We start from the raw sequence: 27175 nt of genomic DNA, 5'->3' as shown, positions 1-27175 counted from the left end.
AAAACTAGACCACTAATACAAACCTAAGCCCAAAACTAGCCCCACATTGGCCATTGGTGTTCATGTGAAGGTGATGCAAATGCTCAAATGAAAGTCAAATTGCTGAAGTCCTCGAGCTACTTTACAATCCCACGTTGGGCGATGCTGTTTTAGGGTTGAGCAGATCAGAAAGGCGGTTAAATATCAAACTCCTGAAGGGTCTTCAAACAACTAGACCACTAATACAAACGTAAGCCCAAAACTAGCCCCACGTTGGCCATTGGTGTTCATGTGAAGGTGATACAAACACTCGAATGAAAAACCAAAGTGCTCAAGTCCTCGAGCTACTTTACAAGACTGTCTGCACACTCTGTCCACATTGAGTAACTCCTCCAGCCCGTCGTTGCTTTTTTTGTGCTTTGTTTTTTGGTCCACCTGAGGTTAACTTTGAACGTAACCAAATGGCTGAAGACCTCAAGCTACTTTACAACCCCACGTTGGGGGATGCTGTTTTAGGGTTGAGCAGATCAGAAAGGCGGTTAAATATCAAACTCCTGGAGGGTCTTCAAACAACTATACAAATACAGCAAAACTAGACCACTAATAAAAACGTAAGCCCACATTGGCCATTGGTGTTCATGTGAAGGTCATTCAAACACTCGAATGAAAAACCAAATTGCTGAAGTCCTCGAGCTACTTTACAAGACTGTCTGCAGACTCTGTCCACATTGAGCAACTCCCCCAGCCCGTCCTTCCCATTTTTGCTTTTGTGCTTTGTTTTTTGATCCACCAGAGGTTGACGTTGAACGTAACAAACGTAAACACTAACCAAATAGCTGAAGTCCTTGACCTTTTTTACGAGAGTGTCTGCAGCTGAACTTGACTTCTGATAAGAGGATACCTCTGAGAAGATTAATTCTAAGGGCCCTCACACACACCAATCTGCCGTCATTGAGAGTCTGTGTCCGACCATTGCCTGCAGTTTTTTCAGCGAGCCCAGCATTTTTACCTGAACACAGAGGAGAGATCCAAGGGGGGAAGACTGCCACGGATTGGGTCTCTTCCCAAGCATGCTATGAACATGTTGGTCACATGATGCTAGTGGCAGGTTTTGAGCCAGATTCTAGGCGCTTTTGTTTTTGGGAGAGCCAATCAATCAAAGACATCATTATTCTGATGTTGTAGCTGTGGAGGATAGAAGGGAGCCTCCACCCTTCTGAGTGTTCTCAGTCCATGATACGGCCACGAAATGTGACCCATTTTTCTGCTCAAAGTAGCCCGGCTAGCTCAGTCGGTAGAGCATGAGACTCTTAATCTCAGGGTCGTGGGTTCGAGCCCCACGTTGGGCGATGCTGTTTTAAGGTTGATCAGAAAGGCGGTTAAATATCAAACTCCTGAAGTGTCTTCAAACAACTAGACCACAAATACAAACGTAAGCCCAAAACTAGCCCCACGTTGGCCATTGGTGTTCATGTGAAGGTGATACAAACACTCGAATGAAAAACCAAAGTGCTCAAGTCCTCGAGCTACTTTACAAGACTGTCTGCACACTCTGTCCACATTGAGCAACTCCTCCAGCCCGTCGTTGCTTTGTTTTTGGTCCACCTGAGGTTGACTTTGAACGTAACCAAATGGCTGAAGACCTCAAGCTACTTTACAACCCCACGTTGGGCGATGCTGTTTTAGGGTTGAGCAGATCAGAAAGGCGGTTAAATATCAAACTCCTGGAGGGTCTTCAAACAACTATACAAATACAAAAACTAGACCACTAATACAAACCTAAGCCCAAAACTAGCCCCACATTGGCCATTGGTGTTCATGTGAAGGTGATGCAAATGCTCAAATGAAAGTCAAATTGCTGAAGTCCTCGAGCTACTTTACAATCCCACGTTGGGCGATGCTGTTTTAGGGTTGAGCAGATCAGAAAGGGGTTGAATATCAAACTCCTGAAGGGTCTTCAAACAACTATACAAATACAGCAAAACTAGACCACTAATAAAAACGTAAGCCCACATTGGCCATTGGTGTTCATGTGAAGGTCATTCAAACACTCGAATGAAAAACCAAATTGCTGAAGTCCTCGAGCTACTTTACAAGACTGTCTGCAGACTCTGTCCACATTGAGCAACTCCCCTAGCCCGTCCTTCCCATTTTTGCTTTTGTGCTTTGTTTTGTGGTCCACCTGAGGTTGACGTTGAACGTAACAAACGTAAACACTAACCAAATAGCTGAAGTCCTTGACCTTTTTTACGAGAGTGTCTGCAGCTGAACTTGACTTCTGATAAGAGGATACCTCTGAGAAGATTAATTCTAAGGGCCCTCACACACACCAATCTGCCGTCATTGAGAGTCTGTGTCCGACCATTGCCTGCAGTTTTTTCAGCGAGCCCAGCATTTTTACCTGAACACAGAGGAGATCCAAGGGGGAAGACTGCCACGGATTGGGTCTCTTCCCAAGCATGCTATGAACATGTTGGTCACATGATGCTAGTGGCAGGTTTTGAGCCAGATTCTAGGCGCTTTTGTTTTTGGGAGAGCCAATCAATCAAAGACATCATTATTCTGATGTTGTAGCTGTGGAGGATAGAAGGGAGCCTCCACCCTTCTGAATGTTCTCAGTCCATGATACGGCCACGAAATGTGACCCATTTTTCCGCTCAAAGTAGCCCGGCTAGCTCAGTTGGTAGAGCATGAGACTCTTAATCTCAGGGTCGTGGGTTCGAGCCCCACGTTGGGCGATGCTGTTTTAAGGTTGATCAGAAAGGCAGTTAAATATCAAACTCCTTAAGGGTCTTCAAACAACTAGACCACTAATACAAAACTAGCCCCACGTTGGCCATTGGTGTTCATGTGAAGGTGATACAAACACTCGATTGAAAAACCAAAGTGCTCAAGTCCTCGAGCTACTTTACAAGACTCTCTGTCCACAATTAGCAACTCCTCCAGCCCGTCGTTGCTTTGTTTTTTGGTCCACCTGAGGTTGACTTTGAACGTAACCAAATGGCTGAAGACCTCAAGCTACTTTACAACCCCACGTTGGGCGATGCTGTTTTAGGGTTGAACAGATCAGAAAGGCGGTTAAATATCAAACTCCTGGAGGGTCTTCAAACAACTATACAAATACAAAAACTAGACCGCTAATACAAACGTAAGCCCAAAACTAGCCCCACATTGGCCATTGGTGTTCATGTGAAGGTGATGCAAATGCTCAAATGAAAGTCAAATTGCTGAAGTCCTCGAGCTACTTTACAATCCCACGTTGGGCGATGCTGTTTTAGGGTTGAGCAGATCAGAAAGGGGGTTGAATATCAAACTCCTGAAGGGTCTTCAAACAACTATACAAATACAGCAAAACTAGACCACTAATAAAAACGTTCAATCAAAGACATCATTATTCTTATGAGCATGAGACTCTTAATCTCAGGGTTGTGGGTTCGAGCCCCCCACTCCACCCTATCTACGTGACGTGTACCCTATGTATTTTGCCCATTAATTTCACGGTTGTGTGTGTGAGCCCCACGTTGTGCACTGGTATTTTTTAGAGAGTGAATAAGCACAAGAATGTAGGTCAGAGTACTAAAGTGTCTTTGAAGTTCAAGAGTTTGTATGCATTTGGACTGGACCCCTAAAAAGGAATTCCCTGTCAACTGATAGTAAACTATCAGTATCCCAACCCTGCTTGCAGACTAAAATCACTACACATAACCCTGCACAAATATAAGAAAGACAACATTTGGAGTTGTCCCTGTCATTCTTGTCAAACTGCAGTACATACCCATAAACTGAACCTTAATGTTCCCTTCTTGCCACAAAGATATTCATATTACATTTGTGCTAAAAAAGAAAAGTGAAATTTACTGAACTGAAAGAGGTCAACAGAGAGTAAAACTGAGATATAAAGGGAAAATAGTGAGGTAAAGAGAGACAGAAAGAGACAAATGGGAAGAGTGAATTAAAGAGGAATGGAAACGGAAACAGTCGGAAAGAGAGACAGAGTTAAAAGCGGAAGAGAATAGGCTTATTGTTGTGAGCAGATGCTAAATAAGATCCTTGTCCCCATCTGTTTGGGTTTGTGTTCTTACGGGCCTGCAGTGTGTTTATGTATGTGTGTGTATGTGTGTGTGTGAGTGACTTAGACAGCTTTTCAACCCATTGCAGGTGTGCTGTTGATAGTTTTATCAGCGCTGGATCGGAGCTACTGAGAGGAGAAGAGAGTAGGGAAGAGAGGAAAGGGTAGTGAAGTGGAGAACGGAAGCAATTGAGAGAAAAAAGCGCTCAGTGGGTAGAGCATTAGAATTTTAATCTCATGGTCAAGAGTTATATGAATATACACTCAGTTGCGAGTTTATTAAGTACACTGAGCTAAAACTACTTTATGATATAAATGAGATGGACAAAATATTGGAAACACCTTTCCATAATGCAACATAATGCAATTCAGTAAAGCCTCCAAAATGACCATAAGCTTAAATCTACACTTAGAACAAGCGAACAATCCATCTCTAGAACAGATTCAACAAAAGCTGAACAGTATAACCTTTGTGATGGTAGAATGTATTGCAGGGCTTTTATTAGACTGCATTAGTTTTAGCTAAGTTGACCTAATAAAGTGATAACTGAGTGCATTTAGAGAATACTACATATTCAGACAACCAGGTCTTTCAGCACTTCCTTTGACACAACTATGGCCACAAAAACAGCCAGATAATAATATAGAAAATATAGAAAATGAAAAATTAATACATTTGAAATTTAACTCTATATTGTCCATTTCGAGTTCTTTCTGTGCTCTTGACAATATAATGTAAATAACTATAGTTGTGTAAAATGCTCTTAAAAATCTAAATCGTAAAACTCTACATGTAGGAATATCGTTACGCTTGGTGAAGGCAATATCTTGTTGTCATTATCGGGTTGGAATAGAGGAGGCTTTCCTCTCTTTCCTTTAGCCTTTGACACACCAGTGTTCAGTAATTCTGGCTCCTCTGGTCTGATGCTGTGTCTTGTGGCCGTGTGGTCTGTGACTGTCCCTTTGACCAGCCTGCCGGATTTATAATAACGGTTTCAGGCTCTATAAAGTGTCCAATAAATCACTTTTACTATTAGCATAGGACCCTGCTAGCATACAGCTGGTGACCGCTACCACTGACCATACACACACTCACAACACACAAACACACACACACACACACACACACAGGCTGGCATGCTGACACACATGCACAAGCACATAGACAAGCAGGGACAGTCACATACTTCCTGGTCAGACACATTTTGAGGGCTGCTGGAGTCAGGACCTCTGCCAAACTCTAACCCCATGTCACCCCACCCTGCCGCCTCGATGACATCACTGCATAGCCTTGAACCACCGGCACAGAGAGACCTAAAACATGTACACACACACACACACACACACACACACACACACACACACACACACACATACACTCACGTGCAGGCATCGAGAATGCAGAAAGCACAGACACCGTAATGATTACCACAAGGTCGCATTTTTAGTGCACACATACATGCAGAAATGCGTACACACACACAGCACTTGACCATAATGACTACTGCATGGCCGCACTGCATTGTCAACACACACACAAATTGAGCAGCTTAAGTACATGCTGCTGCCTCGAAGTGAAGTCGTAAACTTGTATTACAATACGTTTTTTGCGACTATTAAGAAGGGCTATCAAGAAGCTACAGTGTTTATACATTTATTTTTTATATTGTATGTTATGATCAAAAAATGTATATCTTCAGCATCAGCAAGTTGTCTCCACTATATTATTATAATTAAAACATTTTTGCCTATCTTGCCCTGGTATAAGGTTGTTTCTGGTTTGCAGCCCAATCAGTCATCTTTTCATACGACTTTTTACAAAATACAATATTCACTCTTAACTCCTCAACAGGTAAAAAGGTTGATAAGAAATATATAACTGACCATAAATACAAGACTTACAACCAACCTAACTTTTAATGTTAATGGACTTATATTAAAACTGAAGCTGGTCTGCACCTCTCTCCCTTTTTTGCATATAAATTATTGTAATAAAAAACTAGCACCAATGAGTCAAGTCATGGGCAGTCCTGGTGTGGTGTGTACTGTAAGGCTGCAAATGAAGCTAATTGTTATTATTGATTAATCTGCTGATTATTTTCTTGATTTATTGATTAATCGTTTGGTCTATAAAATGTTAGAAAATTGTGAAAAGTTCCCAAAGCTGAGAGGGGTGTTGTCAAACAGTCCAAACACCAACCAGATTTAATTAACAATGAGAAAAGCAGCAGATCTTCACATCGGAGAATGGAAACAGTGAATGGAGTCTTAGTTTAAAAATGGACTATAAATCTATTATCAAAATAGTTGCAGATTAATTTTCTGCCCATAGATTAATCGTTTCAGCTCCATGTACATCAACTGTCATTAAATCTAAAAAGTAAAATCAGATCATCAGAAAAATACCGGAGTTGTTCAATCAAAGCTACAGCTAAACCTTAAATAAAATGTTTATATGATTCCTTCTCTGCCAAGTCAGCGCAATCATCCTACAGACCAAACAGACAAAACAGATTCAAACAAAGGCACACACACACCAGCAGTGGAGGGGTTAAGCCAGCCACTATCATACACTGTCCTAGGAGGAATTCCCAGGATTCAAGTCAACCAATCAGAGACCAGCGTTTAAAATACTGGCTCTTCAACTAGAGAGCTGGAGAGGCCATCCTCTTCACATGGACCACCGTCTGTGTGTGTGTGTGTGTGTGTGTGTGTGTGAAAGTGTGAGAGAGAGTCCAAGTTAAGTCATTAGTGCTCCCAGTGGGCTAAAATACACACGTTACACACTCACGTAACATATCCAGTGTTAAGACCCCCCCCCCCACCGCCAGACACTTGAAATGCACACATACATTTACACACAGAAACACTTAATGCTGTGCCTCATTTTTCATGCTGATTTTTCACTATAGAATTTGAGAAAATCCTTAAATGTCACTTTCAGAGTGTTGTTAAATTAGAGAATATTCCCTTATTTCTAGATCCATTGGGTCTGAACATGTGGGACATACACACACACTCAGACTTTACAACACACTCTTGAATGACCTTGAGGATCCGTTGATGCTTGCAGACATCCCGTCTTCTCAAATATCTAGCAAGAAGACACACACACACACTCATACACACTTACTCCCCTTCCCTAATTACCGAGTCCAGAGGGACAAGACACTCAAGCAGCACTTCAATGTTTGGTCAAAGAAAAGGTCTTTCTCACCATTTAGAGGGCAGACAGACAGAGAGAAAGAAAAAAACCAATAAGAAAATGTTCAGAATACTGATTTAATGACCCTAGACACATTTATTAATTGCTTAACTGTTTATGTATATATATATATATATATATATATATATATATATATATATATATATATATATATATAATCTGGTATCAGTTTGACAATTTGGTTTACTTGCTAATAAAGCTACTTCCTCATTACACAAACAAATCATTATTTTGGGTAAAACAATCTATTTCTCCATTTAGAACTACTTTTCAAACACCAACCTAGGCAGCCATGAGCCAAATGCATTCTTGAGTTTATCTAATGCGTTCTGAAAGAGCAATATCAAATATCAGAATCAAGACCATTTAATCTTTCAGCTAAAGTGAAAATGTGAAAATGGTTTGAGTCAAAAGGTTTTTATGCAACACTGAAATTCTGACCAACACCCCGAACATCAAATCCAATAGGACATGGGGGGGGGGAATAATGTCATTAATGTCTAAAACAGCAAGAGGGAGGGAAGAGAAAGAACAGAAGTTGACTTGGTAGACAGGGAGGGAGGAGGAAGAGAGATTATCTCTCTCTAATGGCCAACTTGTTGACAGCAACACTTTTCACCACCTCTATCTACACATCTAACATTATCTACCCTCCACACACACTTCCTCTCCTCTTGCATGGTTTATCAGCCCGGCTGTCAGTGTGCTCCACAGCTCAGGTGGGTTTCAGACTTTAAAACCATGAAAAGTGCAAAAGCGAACTGGAGACGTCACCGCCAGAGACGACCTCAGCTTTCTGTCAGCTCCTCTACAGCCATCACATCACATGTTGAATCTGATAGTCTGCTTTCACATGCGCTGCCAGATGGAGAAACTCACTTCTCTTTGCTCTGTCTGCCCTTTAAAAAAACAAAAACATGTGGTAAAGCAGTGTTTTTATAATGTATAATGATGAATCAAATGTTCTTTTATTGTGTTTGCATTTTCTATAAAGCTTATGTTTATATTTTAGAGCGTGCATGCATGTGTTACTATCTTTTCCTGCTGAAACTGAGCTGAATTTGTGGCTCTACTGGGAAAGACAGTAGATTCTACATAATATTGCTTGATTAAATGAAGGGTAGATTTAAAAATGTACCCATGTTTTTTTTTTTTTTAATGATGACATATATATAAGTTCTCCCTGCATTTGGGCTAAATGTGTGTGGGACAAACTGACTGTTTCTATGTCTAGCCAAGTTCTGAACTCTCAAACTTAAACAGAAAAGTTTAAAAGTTTAGCTCAGACCAAATTCCTAATGTTTAATTAGTTCACGAGATCTTAAGACTGTGTGTGCGACTCTTAGTAAGATGAGCTGGGGTCAAAGGTCACCATAAAGCTTCAATAGGTCTACTGATCTGATGTCTCATTCAAACTCCTACATGAATCCATAGTCAACAAATACAGTATATACATGCATATTATTACATGTATAAGTCACAGCTTTTTTTGTCTTGTTAACGGCTACTTTAAATATATTTGAATATATTTTAATGATGGTATTTGCAGAGCATTCAGACACATCCTGTCAATAAAAAAATCCTAACAAAAGCCAATAATTTAAACATACAACACTAAAGTTGAGTTTCCCAGAGAACATTTTAAGTTATTACATCTTGCATTTCTTGTCATGTCTGTACAAATATCTTTAAAAATGTTTTTACAATACTCCACTTTAGCCTCACAAACTACAAAATATCCTTTAGTTTAGGACTTCCATGCATTTTCCCAGCTCAGGACATCTACTGGTATATTGTTTGATTGCACAGCTGATCTCTGACCTAAAGCTGCCACCTACTGAACACAGTACATTCACAAGTCACATATAACATAATTCTTATACAGGCCAGTTAACATCTACCATCTCTTATCCTCCTCTTCCACTGTCAACAAGACAATTTTGTGTTTATAACACTTGTCAAAATTATAGTGAACTTGTGTCCCGAGTCCTTCCAGAGTTAAAGTCAGATTTGTGTCAGTGTGCAGTTAGATGCCATACAGCTTCAGATGAAGGCAGAGCAACTTCTCTAGACTGAGAGAAACATTTGTGCAACATTTCGACCAAAATAGTCCTGGTCTCCACCGCAAAGCGAGAGGGCTGCCTTCATTTAGGACGATGGGGTTGGCAGATCTCTCTCACACACACACACACACACACACACACACACACACACACACACACACAAACACACTGCATTTCACCACTGTCATATGGGAGCCAAAGTCATGAAATGAGCCCATTCTGTAAGTAGACTGTGACAACGGAAACATTGTGGGGACAAAACGTCTACAAGTTCAAATGGAGCAAAGTCCAAAACCCATTGGACCAAGTCTAAACCAACTTTTTCACATTGACTTCAGATGTGTGTATCCTGTTCAGAGCGCGCAAAGCAACTCACAACAGTGACAACAGTTCAGGTCTATCTATTTAAATCCAATAACTCCTGCAAACTTATTAAAATTATTACAACTGTCAGGGCAAAGATGATCGCGTCAAAAAACACATATAATAGTAACTACAAACTCTCATGAGGTTGGAATAAATGAGTATATCATAGACAAATCATTGATAGGTGCTATTAGGTGGTAAATCACACCTCTCAAATCCCCATTATTATATTCCTATTTGTATTTAATTGAGTGCGTATTTAAGATGTAATAACCTTCTTGTTCTTTGTGGTATCAGTTTGAAAACTTCTCTCTTCTCTCTCTTATAAAAATGTATTAAAAAATGAATGTAGTTCTTACCTGCTCTGCTGTGCTCGAATCCAATTGGTGCTCAGCTCTCCAAGAAAAGTTTCTCCTCCGACCATCCGAAGAGCTCAAGTTCGAAAAGTGTGACTGTCTTCCCGGCTGGGAAACTACAGACAGATCGGTGTTTTTATTGAAATGGAAAACCCTTCAGGCAGATCCCACAGCAGCCTGCTGCAGAGCGCTCACTGTGTGATACAGATACAAATTCTTCCAAAGAGTCACTTTTGGACACATTAAACGTCCTTCCTTAAACTGCTCGATCACCTTCACAGAGAACCACACGAAAGTCCTTGTCTGAGTCACAAAAAGTCGATTTATGGAAGTGTGTATAAGTATAACGCAGCCTCCGCAAACTGTGGACCTGTCAGTACCCCAAAGTCCCAACTTGTCATGAAGAAATAGAGTCAGAAATCAGTAGCACGCGCTCCTCTTTGTGTACGTCTGTGCGCGCGGTGTCCTCAGCAACAGGTGTCAGAAATAAAGTGAGATTTCTTCACGGCCATCACAATTTTCCAAACTCTCTCCAACTAATTACGCACACAGGGAAAGGGAGGGGGAGGAGGAGGGAGCTCTCCAACGTTTTTACGCGTCGAGAAACACGAGTGAGAGCCACTGAGACAGAGAGAGGGAGAGTGGAGTGAAACAAAAGAGCCGAGAAGTTCACTCTGTTTGCGAAAGTACGGCGTGGCTCTCCTCTGCTCTGATGTGTGTGTGTGTGTGTGTGTGTGTGTGTGTGAGAGAGAGAGAGAGAGAGAGAGAGAGAGAGAGAAGGAAGGAGAAACAGAAAAAAAAGAAATGTGTGTTTACCAGGGATGAATCATGGTGATATAAGCTTTGTCAGGAGAGGGATTTGAACACACGCCTCCATTTGGAGCCCAGAAGTCCCGTAACACAGGAAGGAGTGAATCCTTGAGTCTGGCGCCTTAGACCGCTCGGCCATCCTGACAAGCGATAGTCACCGCTGTCAGTCTGGACTTTACAGAATCCGGGAGTCCCTAAACTCATCAAAAATGTTGAATTGATTGTGTGTAATACTGTAAGAGCAGGAAAGGGATGAAATATTATCTGAGTGCATGATAATGTATCTTATGGATTTCTAGAATTAAAGAAGTCACAAGCACAAGAAAACCTAAAAGTTTGACTTTTACAGATTGTGCCAAAGTGTATCATATTATCCCAGTGAGGAGATATTTATTTAAATATCAAACAGGCAGAATAATTGCAGATTGTATTACCTGCAGTTATTTCAAAAGACATATTTTGAGGTGTTTAGCACTTGCTAAAACCAAAACAGTAAAAAAAAGTACATTTTTCCTAAACGTCATGGAATTTGCTTTAGGAAAACCATTATATTGTGGAGTTCAAAGGCCGAGGTCATCGCTCCTTGACCGGTGAAGAGTGTTGTTTTAAGGCCAAATGGGTGTCAAGCCGCTAAACTATCTCTTTGTCCCTTTTGTTTGTCGGGACATTGCCTTGGAGGCAGCCTAATTTCTCTGAAAGTAAGATCAAATTTAAAGGAGCCAAAAATGTTTTGTTTAGTTCATCGTTGGCTTTGGTCTCTTCATGGGATTTGTTGACAAAATGAGAAATATAGAATATCTCCAGACTTGTCAGGGCACTTTTGTGAATTTGGCTGCCAGATCAAGTGTCTGTTCTCCCTTTGACTTGGTTTGATTAATCTTTACTAAATATTGTCAGGAGTTTCCCCCTTTCCACATTAAATTATTTTGCAGCAGTGTCGGCTGATCAGATGCTTCTAAAGTAACAACAGATTGTGCCAACCTAACTGCTTCATGTTGCCTCTAAACTCACATAAAAAGATGTCAAATTTCTCTTGTTTCTGACACATTCTGATAACAATAAGCTTAATACAGCTCACTGAATGCTGTACAGTTATTTTAGTGAGTTGTTTAGTTATTGAGGCCCTTTTCCATCATGCGTATTCATGATTTTGCTCAGTCTGTAGGATACTGCAAGTACATGTTCATGGAGAAACCTGCAGGTAAAAGCTGTGTCAGGAGTGAGATTTGAGCCCATGCCTCCATTTGGAGACCAGAAGACCACTTGCTCAGAAAGGAGCCAATCTGGACTTTTAAAAAGAGCCTCTGCCATGTTGAATTTTCTGCTGGCATTGGTTGTATTATACAGTGAAGATGCTCATAGCTCAATATGAATCTGAATCTTATCTATCCCTCACTTGTTGGGACACGGCAGCTTGGGAGAAATTGTCTCTGAAAGCAATAAAAGTCACAGGAATGGAGAGGAGAAAAAGAAGATAAGGAAAATGTCTTCAGTGTTGGTGGATGTTTGGACTGCCAGTGGCTAACAGCTTATTTTAGCAGCTCCACTCCTCTCACATTGTTTTTATTTCCTCTCAAAAGTTTTTCCTACTGCTCACTGCCTCCTTCTGTCCCTTCCATCTTGCTAGTTCTCTCCATCTACTCCTCCCTCCCTCTTTCCTCCATTCATCCCACCTACAGTTCAGTAATATATTTACCTTACAAACCATTTATTAGGGAAAACAATGTCAAATCTTTATTCAAAAAGTAAACATGCAAAACCAACAAGCAACAATTTTATGCCTTTAAACCACAACTGAAATCATTAATTATTAAGCTTGAAAACATGTAATATAGACTGCATGTGTGTTTTAAGTTGAGCTTCTGTTTATTTTGGTCTCAGCCCTCCCTCCCCTCTCCTCTCCTCTCTCTGTTTTCTCTTTCTCTCCATCAGCCTCTCCTTCTTTTTCTTTTCAGTCATGTGTGATGTGATGTGTGATGATTGAAACCACATCTACCCAAAGCCAACGCAAGCCGTCCCCACTTCCTCTGCAGTCACTCAATTTTTTAATTCCTCCTCCTGGTCCCCTCATGTGTCTCAGTCCTATATACAGTATATATGGAATATATATGTGGAAAGACTGTAAGTAGCTTTTTTTAACTACACACATGTTCAAACGCTGTCCCAAGGACATCTGTGTTTTTTTTGTGTTGTGAACCACCAATATCAGCAGGATCTTATCAGCACTCAATCTGTGCAAAGAAAGGTGTGGTGTGTGTGTGAGTCTGAGTGTGTGTGTGTGTGGGGGGGGGGGAACAAATCCAAAATGGGAAAAACATACAAATCATTGCAATTCCAAAACAAAACAGTATATACAGTTAATAGTAATAATAATAATGGATCAAACTGTAACCTACAATGGGGTTTAGTCTCAAGTTGTCACTTACAGAAAAGTTGCCAAAGTATTGTAACTTTGAGTTGTGGAGTTGTCAGTTTCCTCTGACTGTACAGTTAGCATTGCATAGTAATTTTCATAGTATACTGTTTTTGCAGCTACTATATGAAAAAATCTCTGTACTTTCCTTTTTGTGTTTGAATATATTTGTTATGATTGTGAAGCATGTCAATAATAGACATGTTAAACATGTAAAGCACTGATGCTTGTTGACAGCACAGGCATAATTGTTGTAGCAAGTTTCATAACATATAGGAAACAAGGAGGATTGTGCCTTTGGATGTTAAGTTAAAACTGTGATTTCTGAAAGTGACTGTCATGTGTATATATACTGACAGTTTTGAGTATACTTAATTTGTCACTTTTCCAGTGAGAATACACTGGTTTTGATCAGTATGAAATTGGGACACAGTGTTTGATTTTAACCCTGCAGGTGAATCCAGTTGTGATCCATCCTTAAATGATGCAAAGGAAGCAGGGGATTCATGTTTAGTTTTATTTTTAAGCCATTATTTGTACTTGTTTCACAATGTCACAGGACAGGACATTTTCAAGTTCTCTAAATGTCCAGAGCTTAATAAAAGGTGAATGTTTAGAAAACCTCTTCGACATATTTTGTGAAAATATATTATACATATGTCCTTGTTTGACACATATTTTTGGTGTTTAAATATGTAATAGTTTGCATACTTCTTGTTATGAAACTGCTGATGCACAGCTAAAAGAAATTCTGAGCTACATGAGTTAAAGCTGTGACAAGAAGATGAAATGATGTCTGGTGCACAGTGGGTTGTGCCTCCACTCTTTCCTATCTATCTCTCCCTCCCTCTCTCTTTCTCCATCACATAAATCAGGGAGTCATACATGCATATTTCTTCCTCCTCTTTCTCGCTCCGTCCATCCCTTCTGTCTCCGTCCACTGGCTTTTATTAGGACAGTAGATGGAGAAAGCAGAACCAATTCCCATACACAATCCCAGGTACCGACACACGTGCAAAGCGTTGCCATATGTGAAGGTAAACACCAGCACATGTGCTACATTTACAGACTGTCAAGGACTTGCTTCTCTGTGTGTCTGATGTGTTTTATTGTGTGAAAAAACAGAATGACCCAAATAGCCTGATGATGTTTTGAAAATTCTTCACAGGGGAAGTCAGAGGTTGGGTCAGGGTCAAGGTTCAAGGTCAGTCGAGCTGGGTGGGTCTGTTAAACCAGATTTTCTAGCTGAATGAGTCTAACAACACATTACGATGAGCTGCTGCCATATGCAAGATGCAAAGATTAAGGAAGTGTGTGTGTGTTCCTAGTCTCTTTCCTGTGTTGTTAAGTAGAAATCAGCTACAATCAGATTTATCCTCAAATCTTTCCTTGTCTTCATTGGTACCTACTGAGTACCAAAACAAATACTAAACAGGTCGAGTTTAAAACTATTGGCTATTGGAAACAATGCATTTTTTGGATGAGTTGTTGGACATTTAAGACAATAGTATGGTGTGACCGGACTGTATGTGTGTGTGATGTGTAAGAACTGGAACAGGATGAGGCCTGGGGTATTGAATAATGTCATTGTTGTGGGCAGATAGGAAAATAAACCACTAGTGACAAGATAAGAAGCACAGTTTAGTCTGCATTTGAAAGCGGGAGATAGAGAGAATGAAGGAAAAATGGAACCAGAGGTCAGAAAAAGTAAGGAAATGAAGCAAAGGGAAAGATGTTCCAAAGCATTTGTACACAGTCAACTATAAAAAGACAAACACTCATTACTGTGTGAAGGTATTTCTGAGTAAGGATTATTCACAGGGGTCACCAGACGATTAAAGGGATGAGAAAGAATATTTCTGTAACAAAAAATGATGTTTATTTTCTATGACTTTCCTTAATTTTTTTTCTTCTTATGAAATGCTGTATACTTTCACTTCTTCCAGTCTATAAAAATCCTTCAAAAGAAACAATATGAGAAAGAAAAATCACCCTTTGGTTAAAGTGTTTATATAAGGCTATACAACCTGTGATGAGGGGTCACAAGTAGACATTGCTCCATTTTAAGGGGTCCAAAGTCAAAAAGGTTGGGAACCACTGCCACAGCTCTCACATGTCAAATATCTGATTTTTACTGAGAAAGAATCCTTTCACAATAAAATAAAGATAAATCCATATTTTATTCCGTTCTCTCATTCCGATTTTAAATCCACAGCAAAGTCACGGTGAGTCACAATCATCAACATTCCCAATGACAAAACACTATCAGCATAAAACAACAAAATACTGGATTTACGACACAAGCTCATATCTGACGGTTTCATTCCAAATAAGAACATTTTGTCAAACACAAGCTCTTCATGAGCATTAAAGCTTTTAGCTAACTGGTAACATTTGAGGAACAAATGCACCGAATATCAGGCTGAGATTTCTCCTCATAAAACAGAAATGTTTTGGAATGAAACTCCTCATTTACACCCATGTGACTTGGAGCTTCTTTAATACACAGCTTAGGTGCTGAAATTGACCCTTTTTTTTTGCCTGTTCAGAAAGCCTTATGATGGTGTAAAATCAGACTTGACTGTGCAGTGTAAATCCCCATCTTTAGGCTTTGTGTCCACCTGGTATTTCTATTCAGGGAGCAGTGCTAAACAGTTGCATGTGGCCAGTCACGGCTTCAGCACTCACTACAATATAAGACTAAAAAAAAACCTGTTAGAAGAGCTTTTGAGTGAAGTCGAAACAATTTGAACCTCTAGTGCTCAGTGCTGTAAGCGTTTAAATCATGCTAAGGCTGCCAGCGCTGTGGGAAACATGCATCAGAGTGTCATTTCCACTGTAAACAACAAGAACAAGAAACTGATTCTGAGGAATTGTTCCTGGTGGACACAGAGCTTCAGGTAGGTGCAATATACTTTCCAAATAACAGTCTCCTACTTATGTAACAAATCTGTGGTTACTTGCAAATCACACACACACACATACAAAAAAAAGATTTTGACACATTATGTAACATACAAACCAATACATGACAATATTTTCAATTAAACAAGATTAGTGTTTTATATATATTACCAAAGGCAAAAAAATATATCGCGATTATCTCATAGTCCCTCCCTCCCAAGAAAAAAGAACAAAAACAAAAGATGTTTCAATAAAGGCAAATTAATAAATTCAGATTTCTCCACATGTTAACAAAGGGATTGTCATAAAACGGCAAGTGAGGGATTCTCTGAACTCAACCTAATTTCAGCATCGACACCATAACTGAACATTTTTTTCTTAAAAAGAAACACAAAACATCTACATTGGTGTGTTTTTTAATAAAGGGAGTATTGCGAGATTTTTTGTAGTTTATGCCTTTCATCAGTAATGGGAAAAAATAGATGACAGTGTCATGTTCCCCTGATGAAAGCTGTGTTTCTGTTAATTAAACTTCTTTCTATACAATTTACACAACTATGTCAAGATTACTGCTGAAAGAAACTGCAAGTTGGCACGTTTCATCAGATTTCAGACAAAAAAGAAAAGAAAAAACAAGAAATGGAAAATAAAATAGAAACTAAAAGTTAAAAAGATAGCAGCAAATGATGTAAAGAATCAAAGGCAGCTGAAATATACACACTTTTGTATCTGAACCAATCAAATAACAATGTGGTAACAGCATGTAAGTCTGGCATCAGAAACAACCTAGCAAGCTCAACTTACTTTCACCCTTTTTATACAGCTTGAAAATATTTTCCCCCCATAAACTACATCAAGTCATGATTACAAATCCAACTCGCTGATTGCCTGGAAGGACACAAGATGGCCGCTGTGAAGTGTCACAGATGGCAAGAGCAGTGAAGTCTCCTTCTGTTTTGGAGTAGTTAGGAAAATACGTGTTTAATATCTCAACAAACATCAACTATTTCCAATTAACTTGCATGCCAACAAAGCACTTTGAACTGAAAAATCAAAATTTTTTCCCTCAGCTGGCACTGTTTGTTCAAAATTATAGGGACTAAAGACACATTGGAAGAATATTTTTCAGTAGTGGCGTGATTTTTTTGCAGATCTCCTTTCCCGTCTGTGAAAATGAGATGAGTGAAGAAGAGCAGGTGGAAGAGAAAGTCTTCATCCTCATGTCCAACACTAATTTTATTTGTGTATCAGGGGATTATGGGGGCTTGCTGGAGACTTCTGATGGTCCTGTGTGTGTGACTGAGTGTTAAATGTTTGGTGCATGTATGCTTGTTTTCTGACTTTGCGTGCTAATTAATGTATGTACGTCAGCTTATTTATTTTTTTCTCAGTGTGTGTGCATTCGTGTGTCAGCAGCTGTCCTCAAGAGCGTTGACGACTTGTTCCAAAATGTCAGGGCATCGGTCGGCGATCTGCTGCAGGACCTGATTGGCGTACTCCTGGAGCTCCGCCCCCTCCCTCTCGCACAGTGCTAACTCTGCCTCCAACTGAAAGAGAGAAAGACACAGAAAGATTGAAGAGATTTTAGACATTTTGTACACTAACATCTTGTGATGCAGCCAACATAGCAACCTAGTATTTAAAGGAATAGTTCGACATTTTGGGAAATACGCTAATTTGCTTTCTTGTCGAGAGTTAAGCTAGATGAGAAGATCGATGCCACTCTCATGTCTGTATGGTAAGTGTGAAGCTGGAGCCAGAACTTGGTTAGCTTAGCTTAGCATAAGGACTGGAAAGAGAGAGAAACAGTTAGAATCAACACGCAATATCTATTTAACTGGAGTGTAAAAACAACAAGTTGCGATTTTACGGGGGGTTATGTGCCAGACTACTTCTTGGTCGAGCACATAACTTAAACATAACCCCCTGTAAAAAAAACATAGAATTTTTGTTTTTACACTGTTTTTTGTACAGATTAAACAAATGCAATATATTGGTAAACTAGTGAGCTTTTGAGGTGCTGGTATGCAAATGTACTAATGTTACTTTTGGACAGAGACAGGCTAGCTGTTTCCCCCATTTCTAGTTTTATGCTAAGCTAAGCTAACTGGCAACTGCTTCATATTTAATGAACAAATATGAGAGTGGTATCAATCTTCTCATCTCACTCTTGAGAAGAAAGCAAATAAGCGTATTTCCCAAAAAAGTAGAACTATTCCTTTAAATTCTATGTTACTATGTTGTTCCTTCAAATTCAGAAAGAGAAGCAAGATGAAAAAGGGACATAAAGTAAAGATAAAAGAGTTTTAAATCTGATATCAGTCAACCACCCGAGCACAGGGAGAAAGACAAACTCCCCTCGCAGCTGCATGGAGCATGTTTAAGGTGACACACATGCACACACACACATATCAGACTGTAATCTGAAAACACCACAATGTAGTTCTTTCTGCCCATACAGAGTGGAACATTTCTGTGAGAGCGCGCTGATGTTATTTTCTTTGGCTGCAGCCGAGCTGAGACGTCAAACCCTACTGACTTAATGACCAATACATCTGTATCAATAAGAGCACTGCTCAAACACTCATGTAACAAAAGCCCACATTTATGTTGGTGTGTGTGTACGTCTCTGTGTGTGTGTGTGTGTGAGGCCTGGGTCAGATATTGGCAAAAGATTTCCTCGTTAAGTTTTAACCTCTTCCCTCTGCTCTCATCTCTTAGCCAGCAAACCTCAGTGGCATTTTATATTACAGTGGCTTTATTCATGTGTAAAACTGCTGTAAGTAATAATACTGTTAATGATTAATGAAATCTGCCAAATAAATCACATACATATATAGTCCCTAATCCATATATTATGTTGTTGTATTATTTATTGAGTATGTAACAATTTATTTTACAATGTTTTGAATATACAGTAAGTTTAGGTCAGTTTTCACATATTGCTTTGGCAATACTGTATGTATTATTTGTTTGGGTTGAGTATTTGGGATTGGAGATAACAGATTTTTAACAGAAAGCTTGTGTCAAAAACTGTGTGTGTGGAATTTGAAAGACGTGGACGTTTACCAGGCAGGCAGGGTCTAATGAAAGACTTTAGCACGTTGCATTCTGGGAAATGTAGGATGTATTTGGGAGCTTGGTTGATATTAGGGAATAAAAGTCAGGATATCACGAATCTGCTGCATCAATTAAAATCTGCCTCTTAAAAATGCCCCAACTTTAAGAAACTGCAATAATTAATATATACACACAATAATAATATGTAAGACTAATTATTAGTTTTATTACGCAATAAAGAAGCTTTATTTACTGAATAACTTAATTAATCAATATTTGTAATATTGATAAACATCTATGTTATTGCTTGGAATCTCCTTGTAGTATGTACTGTTTACATCTGTGTTACTAACTGTATGCTGAGATGAAGCCTGATAAACAGCAAGTATTTGCAAATACTACTGTTGAAAGGAAGGACAGAGTGAAAGACTGAGGAGAGAATACAGATGAGGGTGAAGACAAGGAAATTGATGGACAAGAGGAAAGAGAGAGAAAAATGAGAGTTAGTGAGTGACAGAGGTGTAGGAGTATGAAGCTATGTGAGGGAAGCAATGAGGCTCTACCACTTTGCGCCAGGGAGTGTCACTGACTCACTCTTTCCATATATATATATATATAAGAAACATAAAGTATACTTTGATGTGAGCTACCAAACCTGAACAGATGTTCCTTATCCCTATCCAAAATGCCCAAACATCCTCTGACCAATATCCACATTTTTTTGTGAGGTATACACATATATTGACATACTTCCTCTCATGTCAGCTTATGTGTGTTTGCAGGTAATTCAACTTAATGGCTTTGCATTTTAGTTGCAATCCCCCAGAAAAACACGGCAGTAAAGATAAGCTTGTAAGAAGACTGAGAAGCGATAAATGGTTTAGTATGTGTCTGCTGTCTTCTGCTCTCTGACTCACATAGCCTTGACCTACACTAGAGAAAGACACTTGAAAAGAGGTTTAAAAATCAAGATTAAATGGGTCAAACACAGCGCTAATACTGCCATGTACCTAAAACAGGATCATATACATTGAATATACAAATTATGTCGGCATGATCTATAAATCAACTGCTCCACAGTTTAAAATTGGTGATCGGTTCAGTTTTAATATAATGGAATCAATAATGGCTTTTATCTGGATTCACCTTGATCAACGTATTTAATGAAAACCAATCAATTATCCCCTAATAATTTCTTTCAGAAAATAGTATAAAACTCCCATTTGGTTAGTGTTATGAGTTGCTGCTTGCTTGTGTCCATGTAGTACTATTACGTAAACCTAAAGAATAACATATGACATTGTTAACATCATCATTCGGTGGCCACAGGCTGCTTTTACTGTATGCAAAACCCCTATCTTTGAGGTTTAAAGGAAAATTCAGGTGTTTTGGTTCTGATAACATTGTACTCACACAGGTTGTACTCACAGGTTTTAGACATAATCCTAGTACAATCAGTTATCTTAAATGAGTGGCTTTTGGTTTGTGACTCCTTAAAATGAACCGCTGTTTTCTTGCATTCCCTTCTCACAGGTTGAATATGTGTATGAGCTGTGATCAGCTCCACCAAAAAGAGAGATTTTCCCATGAAACACATATGATTTCATCTGAATAGTTTTTTCATCTTGAAAAAGTAAAGCTATCCATTGTTTCACAAAAGGTCTTGCAAAGATTAGAGAAAAGTCAGAAATAATGTATAGAATGTAGTTTAACAATTATGAGGTTGAACCACTGATCTAAACCACTTATTTGTGAGCGAAACAGAAGGTGAGTATACCTGAAAACTGCATGTGTGCACACTCATGCTGTAGTCAGTGGCTAGACCATGAAGCAGTTCTGAAAAAAGTTCCTACAAAGTTTTTTAGATAGTGTGGTTAAACTCAGGACACGTTAAAAACCTGTCTGACTGCTTGCTCTAATGGACTTAATTGCAAAGTTGTGTCTAACGGAGTTGCCACATCCTTAAATCACTACAATTAATCTGGTGAAAAATATATTCCCATAACTGATATGACTGATAGCCAAAACTAAAAAAATAATTTTCCAATTTTCCTCAGAAAGTAATCATAATTTAATCGTCCGCAGACAAAAAAGCCCCCATGTTGCTAAGCAATAAACTTCATTTATGGCCTGAAGAAATTAAATACAAACAATGTTGCATGATACAGTTTCCAGTTATGAGGTATAAGTTTGGATGCTGTGGTTATGAGAACCCATGGATCACGTCTCATGCAATCACAGTGTGTGGTCAGAATGAAATTAAATGAAATAATGTAAGTGGGCAGAGAGTTAGTGTTGCCAGATTCATAACTTCTATAAGAACGCAAGTTTTTGACTGTTTGTGTAAGGGTGTGTGTGTGTGGAGATGTATTAGTGTAAGTGTTAGTGAATGTGTGTGTGATACAGTGGTTTGAGTGTTTGACATGACAGGTGTGTGTGAGTACACAGCATGAGGCTAAAGTGTATGTTGCAAGCTCAAGTTCTGATTTAGTGAGTGACAGAGAGCATTGTGGGAAGCAGAGAGATAGACAGAGGTAAAGGGTGAGACGTGTGTGTGTGTGTGTGTGTGTGAGAGAGAGAGATAAAGAGAGAGAAGGAGGGTTTGTTGATGATTTTTACTGCAGCCATTAAAGCTCCATTATCGTGATGGATCATTATCTGCCCTATCAGGGACTTGAACCTCTTTGCAGAGGAATGCTAATGTTTTCTAAAGAAACCGTAACTCAGCAAAGAGAGATAGAGACGGAGAGTTTAACAGAGAGAGCGAGAGAGAGAGAGAGTGAGCAAGCGCAACAAATGACAAATGGGTAGAGGTAGAGAGCGAGAGAGAGTACAAATATATTATCTAACTGCATTAGCCCATCCTAGAGCAGGTCAATTGTCTGATGCAGACACACATCTAGTTTTTCATTTACAGATGATTCTGAGGCCAGAGGTGTGTTTTTATAAGAAAACTGTCTCTGTCCACTTCATGGCTGTGTATTTTAAACAGTTAATTTCACCTTGTTTTGACGGGTTTAGGGGAAATGATGTTCTATGAATCAAGAGGTCCAGTCCCATGTCTCCATAGATCAGGGCTGCTTACATACAGTGAGGCCCATTGACCCACTTCCACAAACAATTGTACCAAGTGCTGCACAAATAATGTAGTTACTCCTATAGTCTTGAGAGAGGTCTTTAGAAACAAGAAAAGCTATTTTGAGAAAATATACTCATTACTGATCTAACATATTAAAGCCTGGCTATTTATGAAACAAGGAATTTTGCGAGCCAAACAACTACAGAAAGTTAGTAACAGTGGGCTTTTCAATGCAATTTCTACCTTAATGAAATCATTAATGAAATTTAGTGAAAAATGAGGTCATGGACCAAGGAAGAACTTTTTAGTTTTGGGTGTTATTAGCGCCATATAGAAGCACAATTATTTTTTTTCTACATTCCTTTCCTATCCATAGGGCCAATTTTCCATGGTTTTGAAATAAAATAAAAAACATGTCTGCTACAAATTTTTATCCAATCTTAACCAAGTTTGGTACATAAATTACATATTTGGATGACAATGAAAAAAGGTGTTCATTAGCTTTTAAATATTTCTTGCTGTTTTCCAATAATTGCATGATTGCCTGAACATAAGCATGTAACAGCTAAAAGAAAAAAGTGCAAGCAACACTGCCAGGTAGGAAATGTGGAAGGTAAGAAAAGGAAAACTTAGGTGAAAAGGTTGACTTTTTCTGAAAACTTTTATTACAGATTTAAACAAAACCAGCAGGACGACACAGGCGAAGGAGAGGATGAGGACACAAAAAAAATCTGGAGGGCGAAGCTTGACCTAATATTCCTCAGCAATAATGTACCAAGATATGATCAGGAGGTTTAAAAAGGCTCCAGACTCCTCAACAGCAGCCCTGAGCAGTGGTATAGAAACACCATTATGAGTAAGAGCAAAGGGATAAAGTATAATAGGCCTATATTGGCTATTATGATCCCTGTCTCTCTGCCTGTCTATATTTAAACCATCAGGTTCTAACAGGCTTACACTGTATGTAGACTGCTTTGTAAGTAGGCTGCCTGTACTGCGCCAAGCCCAAAAGAGCCTGAGCCATGTGACTGAATGTGTGTGAATGTGCGTGTGCTCTGTCGTAGTACAGTTCAGTTGTAGTCCAGGCAGCTCAGCTAACTACACGGGCTAACGAGCTGCAGTGGGAATAGAGCTTGAGGACTTGTACCTAAAACTGCTCCTGGAGGACTAAAAACACTGCACTCCTTTAGCACTAACAGCTGAAGAAAAATACAAGGGAAGTGTATGTTGTGGGCAATTCAACATCACTTGGTAATTTTATTTTAACATGTTATTTAATCAGCCAAATTGAATAGAAGGAACATATTCATATTTACAGGCTCTGCCTCTGGGAGCAGTAAGTTAGGAGGGGACAGAGCATTAAACACACACTCAAATCTGGGAGCTCTCCACCATGCTGTGCCTTGCTCATGAGCCCTGGTGTACAAATCCCCACCCAGCATTTTGTTAAAGTCTGGAAATCTATTAGTTCAATTCTCCAACATTCACTTTAGCACCTACTAATGCAAGTTAACTTCAGATAGAGGTGGGCTCGTGAATGTGGTAACTATGGTGGAATACCTTCACAGAGAACAAGGATTATAAAGCATATAAAAAAAAGACTTAAACTGGCCCACTAGGAGCAACTATACAATGCTGGACTTACAGCACTAATGGCTGCAGAAATGAACAGCAGAAACAGACTCCAGCATTGACTGTGTATAGGTGTAACCTCCCAGTAGGCCAATCTGAAAAGATGGAAGTAATTAAGTTCAAACTGATTCACACTGTTAAGGTTGTATACGAGATTTTTGGGTTTGGCTTACTTATTTGAATGGCAATGATGCTGTAAATAAAAAAGAAAATACCATCCGCAGATGTAACAAAAGAAAGCCTGAGGTGCCTCTAAATTTAACCTCAGATTAAACAAAGTTTAAGCTGCTGTGTGAGAGTAGTTGATCTTAATTAAACCAAGCTGCAAAGTGGCCAATGAACAAATTTGGGAGCATAACTGAGGGAAAGTATATGAAAACACTTTGCTTATGCAAAATGTTTAACCTGTTCAAACCAAGACAGACTTTCCCTTTAATGTTGTTTTATTTGGCCGAGAACAATCCATAAAAATAGAAATAGTACAGTTTATATGGTTGAAATAGTTTTCCTATCCCATAAATGATCTTGCTATCCCTAAATATTAACCCCAAATTTATGATTTGCTCATTTATGGTGACCCACCATAAATTAATTAATAAAAAAAGACTGAAGGCAGACTGGTGAAGAAAGTTGTTTTGCATAAGATAGCAATTATACAACCCATCAATTATTAATGTTATTATGGTTAAGGGATATATAGTCTCCAATACGATCATTAAAATACATCTTCAAATACATTAATATGGAGAAGCAAAAAGAACAAACAAACAAACAAACAAACAAGATGAATAACTACAATACATCCTCAGTTAAAACAACCTGCTCTCGTCTTCTTTTACAACACATTGTAACATTGCACAATACTGAATATTTGGTTACATAACACAGTGTATGCTTGGCATTTGTGCACTTTAAAAAGTCTCAAATTAATCGATCAATTGAAGTTTGTTCGGTGTTCGTAAAAGTCCCAATGATTTTATGGCTGTCCTGAAATAAATTCCCTCAGCATGGCCATGTGGCAGTAAAAGGAACTTGAACTTGTCAAAGGAAACGTCTGCAGCAATAACGCAGGAGAAATATGTGATGTCCTGTCCGCAATGGCTGCCATTGTGAACTAAGATTTAACAGCTTCAGATAGAGACAAGAAGAGTGTGAGACTGGAGAGCATCTTTCTGTGTGCTTTTCTCTGTGCGTTAATTTAAGTCTTTGGCCTTCACCTGTCACCATCACCAGCTTGTCTTCTAATTACAGACAACAGAGGATGGAAAAGAAAGGCAGAGATTGAAGTGGAAGTTGAAAGAGTGCTAGAGAGAGTCAGACGGAGGGAAGCAGATTGATTAAGAGTGAGTGGCAATAGCAAAGGAGAGATGGAGTGGGAGAAATGGAGACTGGCCAAGACAGATAGATTTACAAGAATAGAGAAAAGGAAGCGAGAAGAGACAGAGGACAGAAATCAAGAGGAGGAGGAGGAGAGAGTGATAACCAGAGACAGAGGGTAAGATCAAGGGAGAAAGACAGAAAAAAGACAAATGCATGTAAAAAAAAAAAGGTCGACTGGTAAAGCCATTAAGCCTGGATTCAATAAATCTACATAAAAACCCAGCAGTTAGTCTGTAATGACCAGCGAAGGCCTGTGTGTGTGTGGCTGTGAGGGTCGGACATGTGTGTGGGTGCGTCTGACTGTCTCTCCTTTTGTCTGTGTTTCTGAGTGTGTGTGTTCGCTCTGTGTGTGTGTTTAATGGTCGCTGAGGACCTCTGCGTCATATTTAGAGAGAAAACAATCATCCTTAGAGCAGGAAGCAGAGCTGCCTAATGAAAGCCTAGAGAGACCCCAGGCCACAACGCAGCACAAATAGATGGGTTTGAAATCTCTGCTCTACACAACCCCCAAACCCTTACTCCCCCACCTCCGCCCTGTCTTCCCTCCACTCCACTCCAGTCTTACAATTTCCTTTGCACACAGGCAAAAACTCTTTTCCTTTGCAATATGTCGAGGTAAAAAGGTTTTAGGTTTTTTGAGGCAAGTCCAAGTCAAATGTCTTCCCAAGTAAATTGAAAGCCAAAGCTGACAATTAAAATAACAGCATTTGAAATTTATCCTTGCAAAGCTGTATTAGAAGTGCTTTTTCATCTAGCAGAGACCAAGTCCTTCCAATGCAGAAGCCTAATCATTAAATATTCAAGCTGTGTGGCTACGCAAGGCCTGCCTAGCACTGTCTAACATATTTTGTATTGTTAAAGGATTTTACCAGTTCAAAACTTGAGGCGTGGATATTTTTTTTCTTTCAAGTTTCAAGTCAAGTTTAGTCTTTAGGGCATCAATTCTCAAGTAAGTCAAGTCTCAAAGCAGTCAAGTCCAAGTCAAGCTGCCATTTTTTAGGAATCAAATCTGACTCATGTCCAAGTATCTGGGGGTAAATAAAAACGTCAAAAAACATCTCTCTCACTGTATCTCTTTCTTTTGCTTACATTACATTTCTCTTCCTTTGTTTCTTGTCTTGGTCATTTCAGAGTTATTTACACAGGTTTGATTTAAATCCATTTATGTTTTCAGCCTCAATGTGAACTCTACTCTGAGGCAGAAAGTTATTCTAAGAAAGGCATAACCATCACAGACAGACAAGCAAACAGGCAGACACACTGTTGTCGAACACGGTCAGTACAGTGGCAGCTCCAGGATTTTTGTCATTAGGAAACTTACTGTCACGCACACACACACACACACACACACACACACACACACACACACACACACACAACCAGCCTATCAGTACTTTTGTAATACTGTAGTCACGCTGTACATTATCAGCTGTGATGTTTATGTTCCAGCTCTGCCCCTTCCTGTTTTTGTATCTCCTGTCAATCAAAATTCATCCAATCAGTGACCTTGAAGCTATTAGGGGTCATCACCGACAGACACATAAATGCACACAGTTCCTTTGTAGTCTGCGAAGAGGGCATCCCTCTGCCACAGGGCATCAGGCTGCAGAGCTGAAACAACAATGATTGCGTGCATTTGAAACCTAAAAGATTGTATTTTATATGTGAGGCAAGACAAGCTTTATACATAACATTTCAGAAGTGTTTGTAGTTTTTTGTGCAGAGATAACTATTTCATTATGTCAAAGATTTAGTTAAATTTGCCCATGTAAATAATCAGAATAATCCAACTTTGACCACATATAGGAATGACTACTGTACTGTCAGTCTCATTGCTA

General features: G+C 39.3%; 2 protein-coding genes and 2 non-coding genes across 13 annotated transcripts in view; 2 read left to right on the top strand and 2 right to left on the bottom strand.

The window, feature by feature from the left end:
• wnt5b (wingless-type MMTV integration site family, member 5b) overlaps positions 1 to 10665 on the bottom strand; it is a 104655-nt gene extending 93990 nt beyond the window's left edge. The window contains exon 1 of the mRNA XM_044186089.1: positions 10063 to 10665. The gene's annotated coding sequence lies outside the window, so the exon portion shown is untranslated. The remainder of the gene's footprint in view (positions 1 to 10062) is intronic.
• Positions 1256 to 1328, top strand: trnak-cuu. Its single transcript has one exon. It is a non-coding gene; the product is annotated as a tRNA-Lys (tRNA).
• trnak-cuu lies at positions 2645 to 2717 on the top strand. The gene has a single exon. It is a non-coding gene; the product is annotated as a tRNA-Lys (tRNA).
• Positions 10666 to 15443: 4778 nt separating the features above from the next.
• The window catches only part of LOC122871139 (ELKS/Rab6-interacting/CAST family member 1-like), a 139608-nt gene continuing 127876 nt past the window's right edge, over positions 15444 to 27175 (bottom strand). For all 10 annotated transcript variants that reach the window (XM_044185831.1, XM_044185829.1, XM_044185835.1 and 7 more), the window contains one exon: positions 15444 to 17733. In XM_044185831.1, coding sequence (XP_044041766.1) covers positions 17596 to 17733 — 138 coding nt within the window. In that variant the 3' untranslated portion in view covers positions 15444 to 17595. The remainder of the gene's footprint in view (positions 17734 to 27175) is intronic.

Source organism: Siniperca chuatsi, linkage group LG23 (genome assembly GCF_020085105.1).
Source record: "Siniperca chuatsi isolate FFG_IHB_CAS linkage group LG23, ASM2008510v1, whole genome shotgun sequence".
Classification (NCBI taxonomy): Eukaryota; Metazoa; Chordata; class Actinopteri; order Centrarchiformes; family Sinipercidae; genus Siniperca; species Siniperca chuatsi.
Note: the sequence above shows the minus strand (reverse complement) of the source record. Positions and strands in the feature narration are given on the sequence as shown.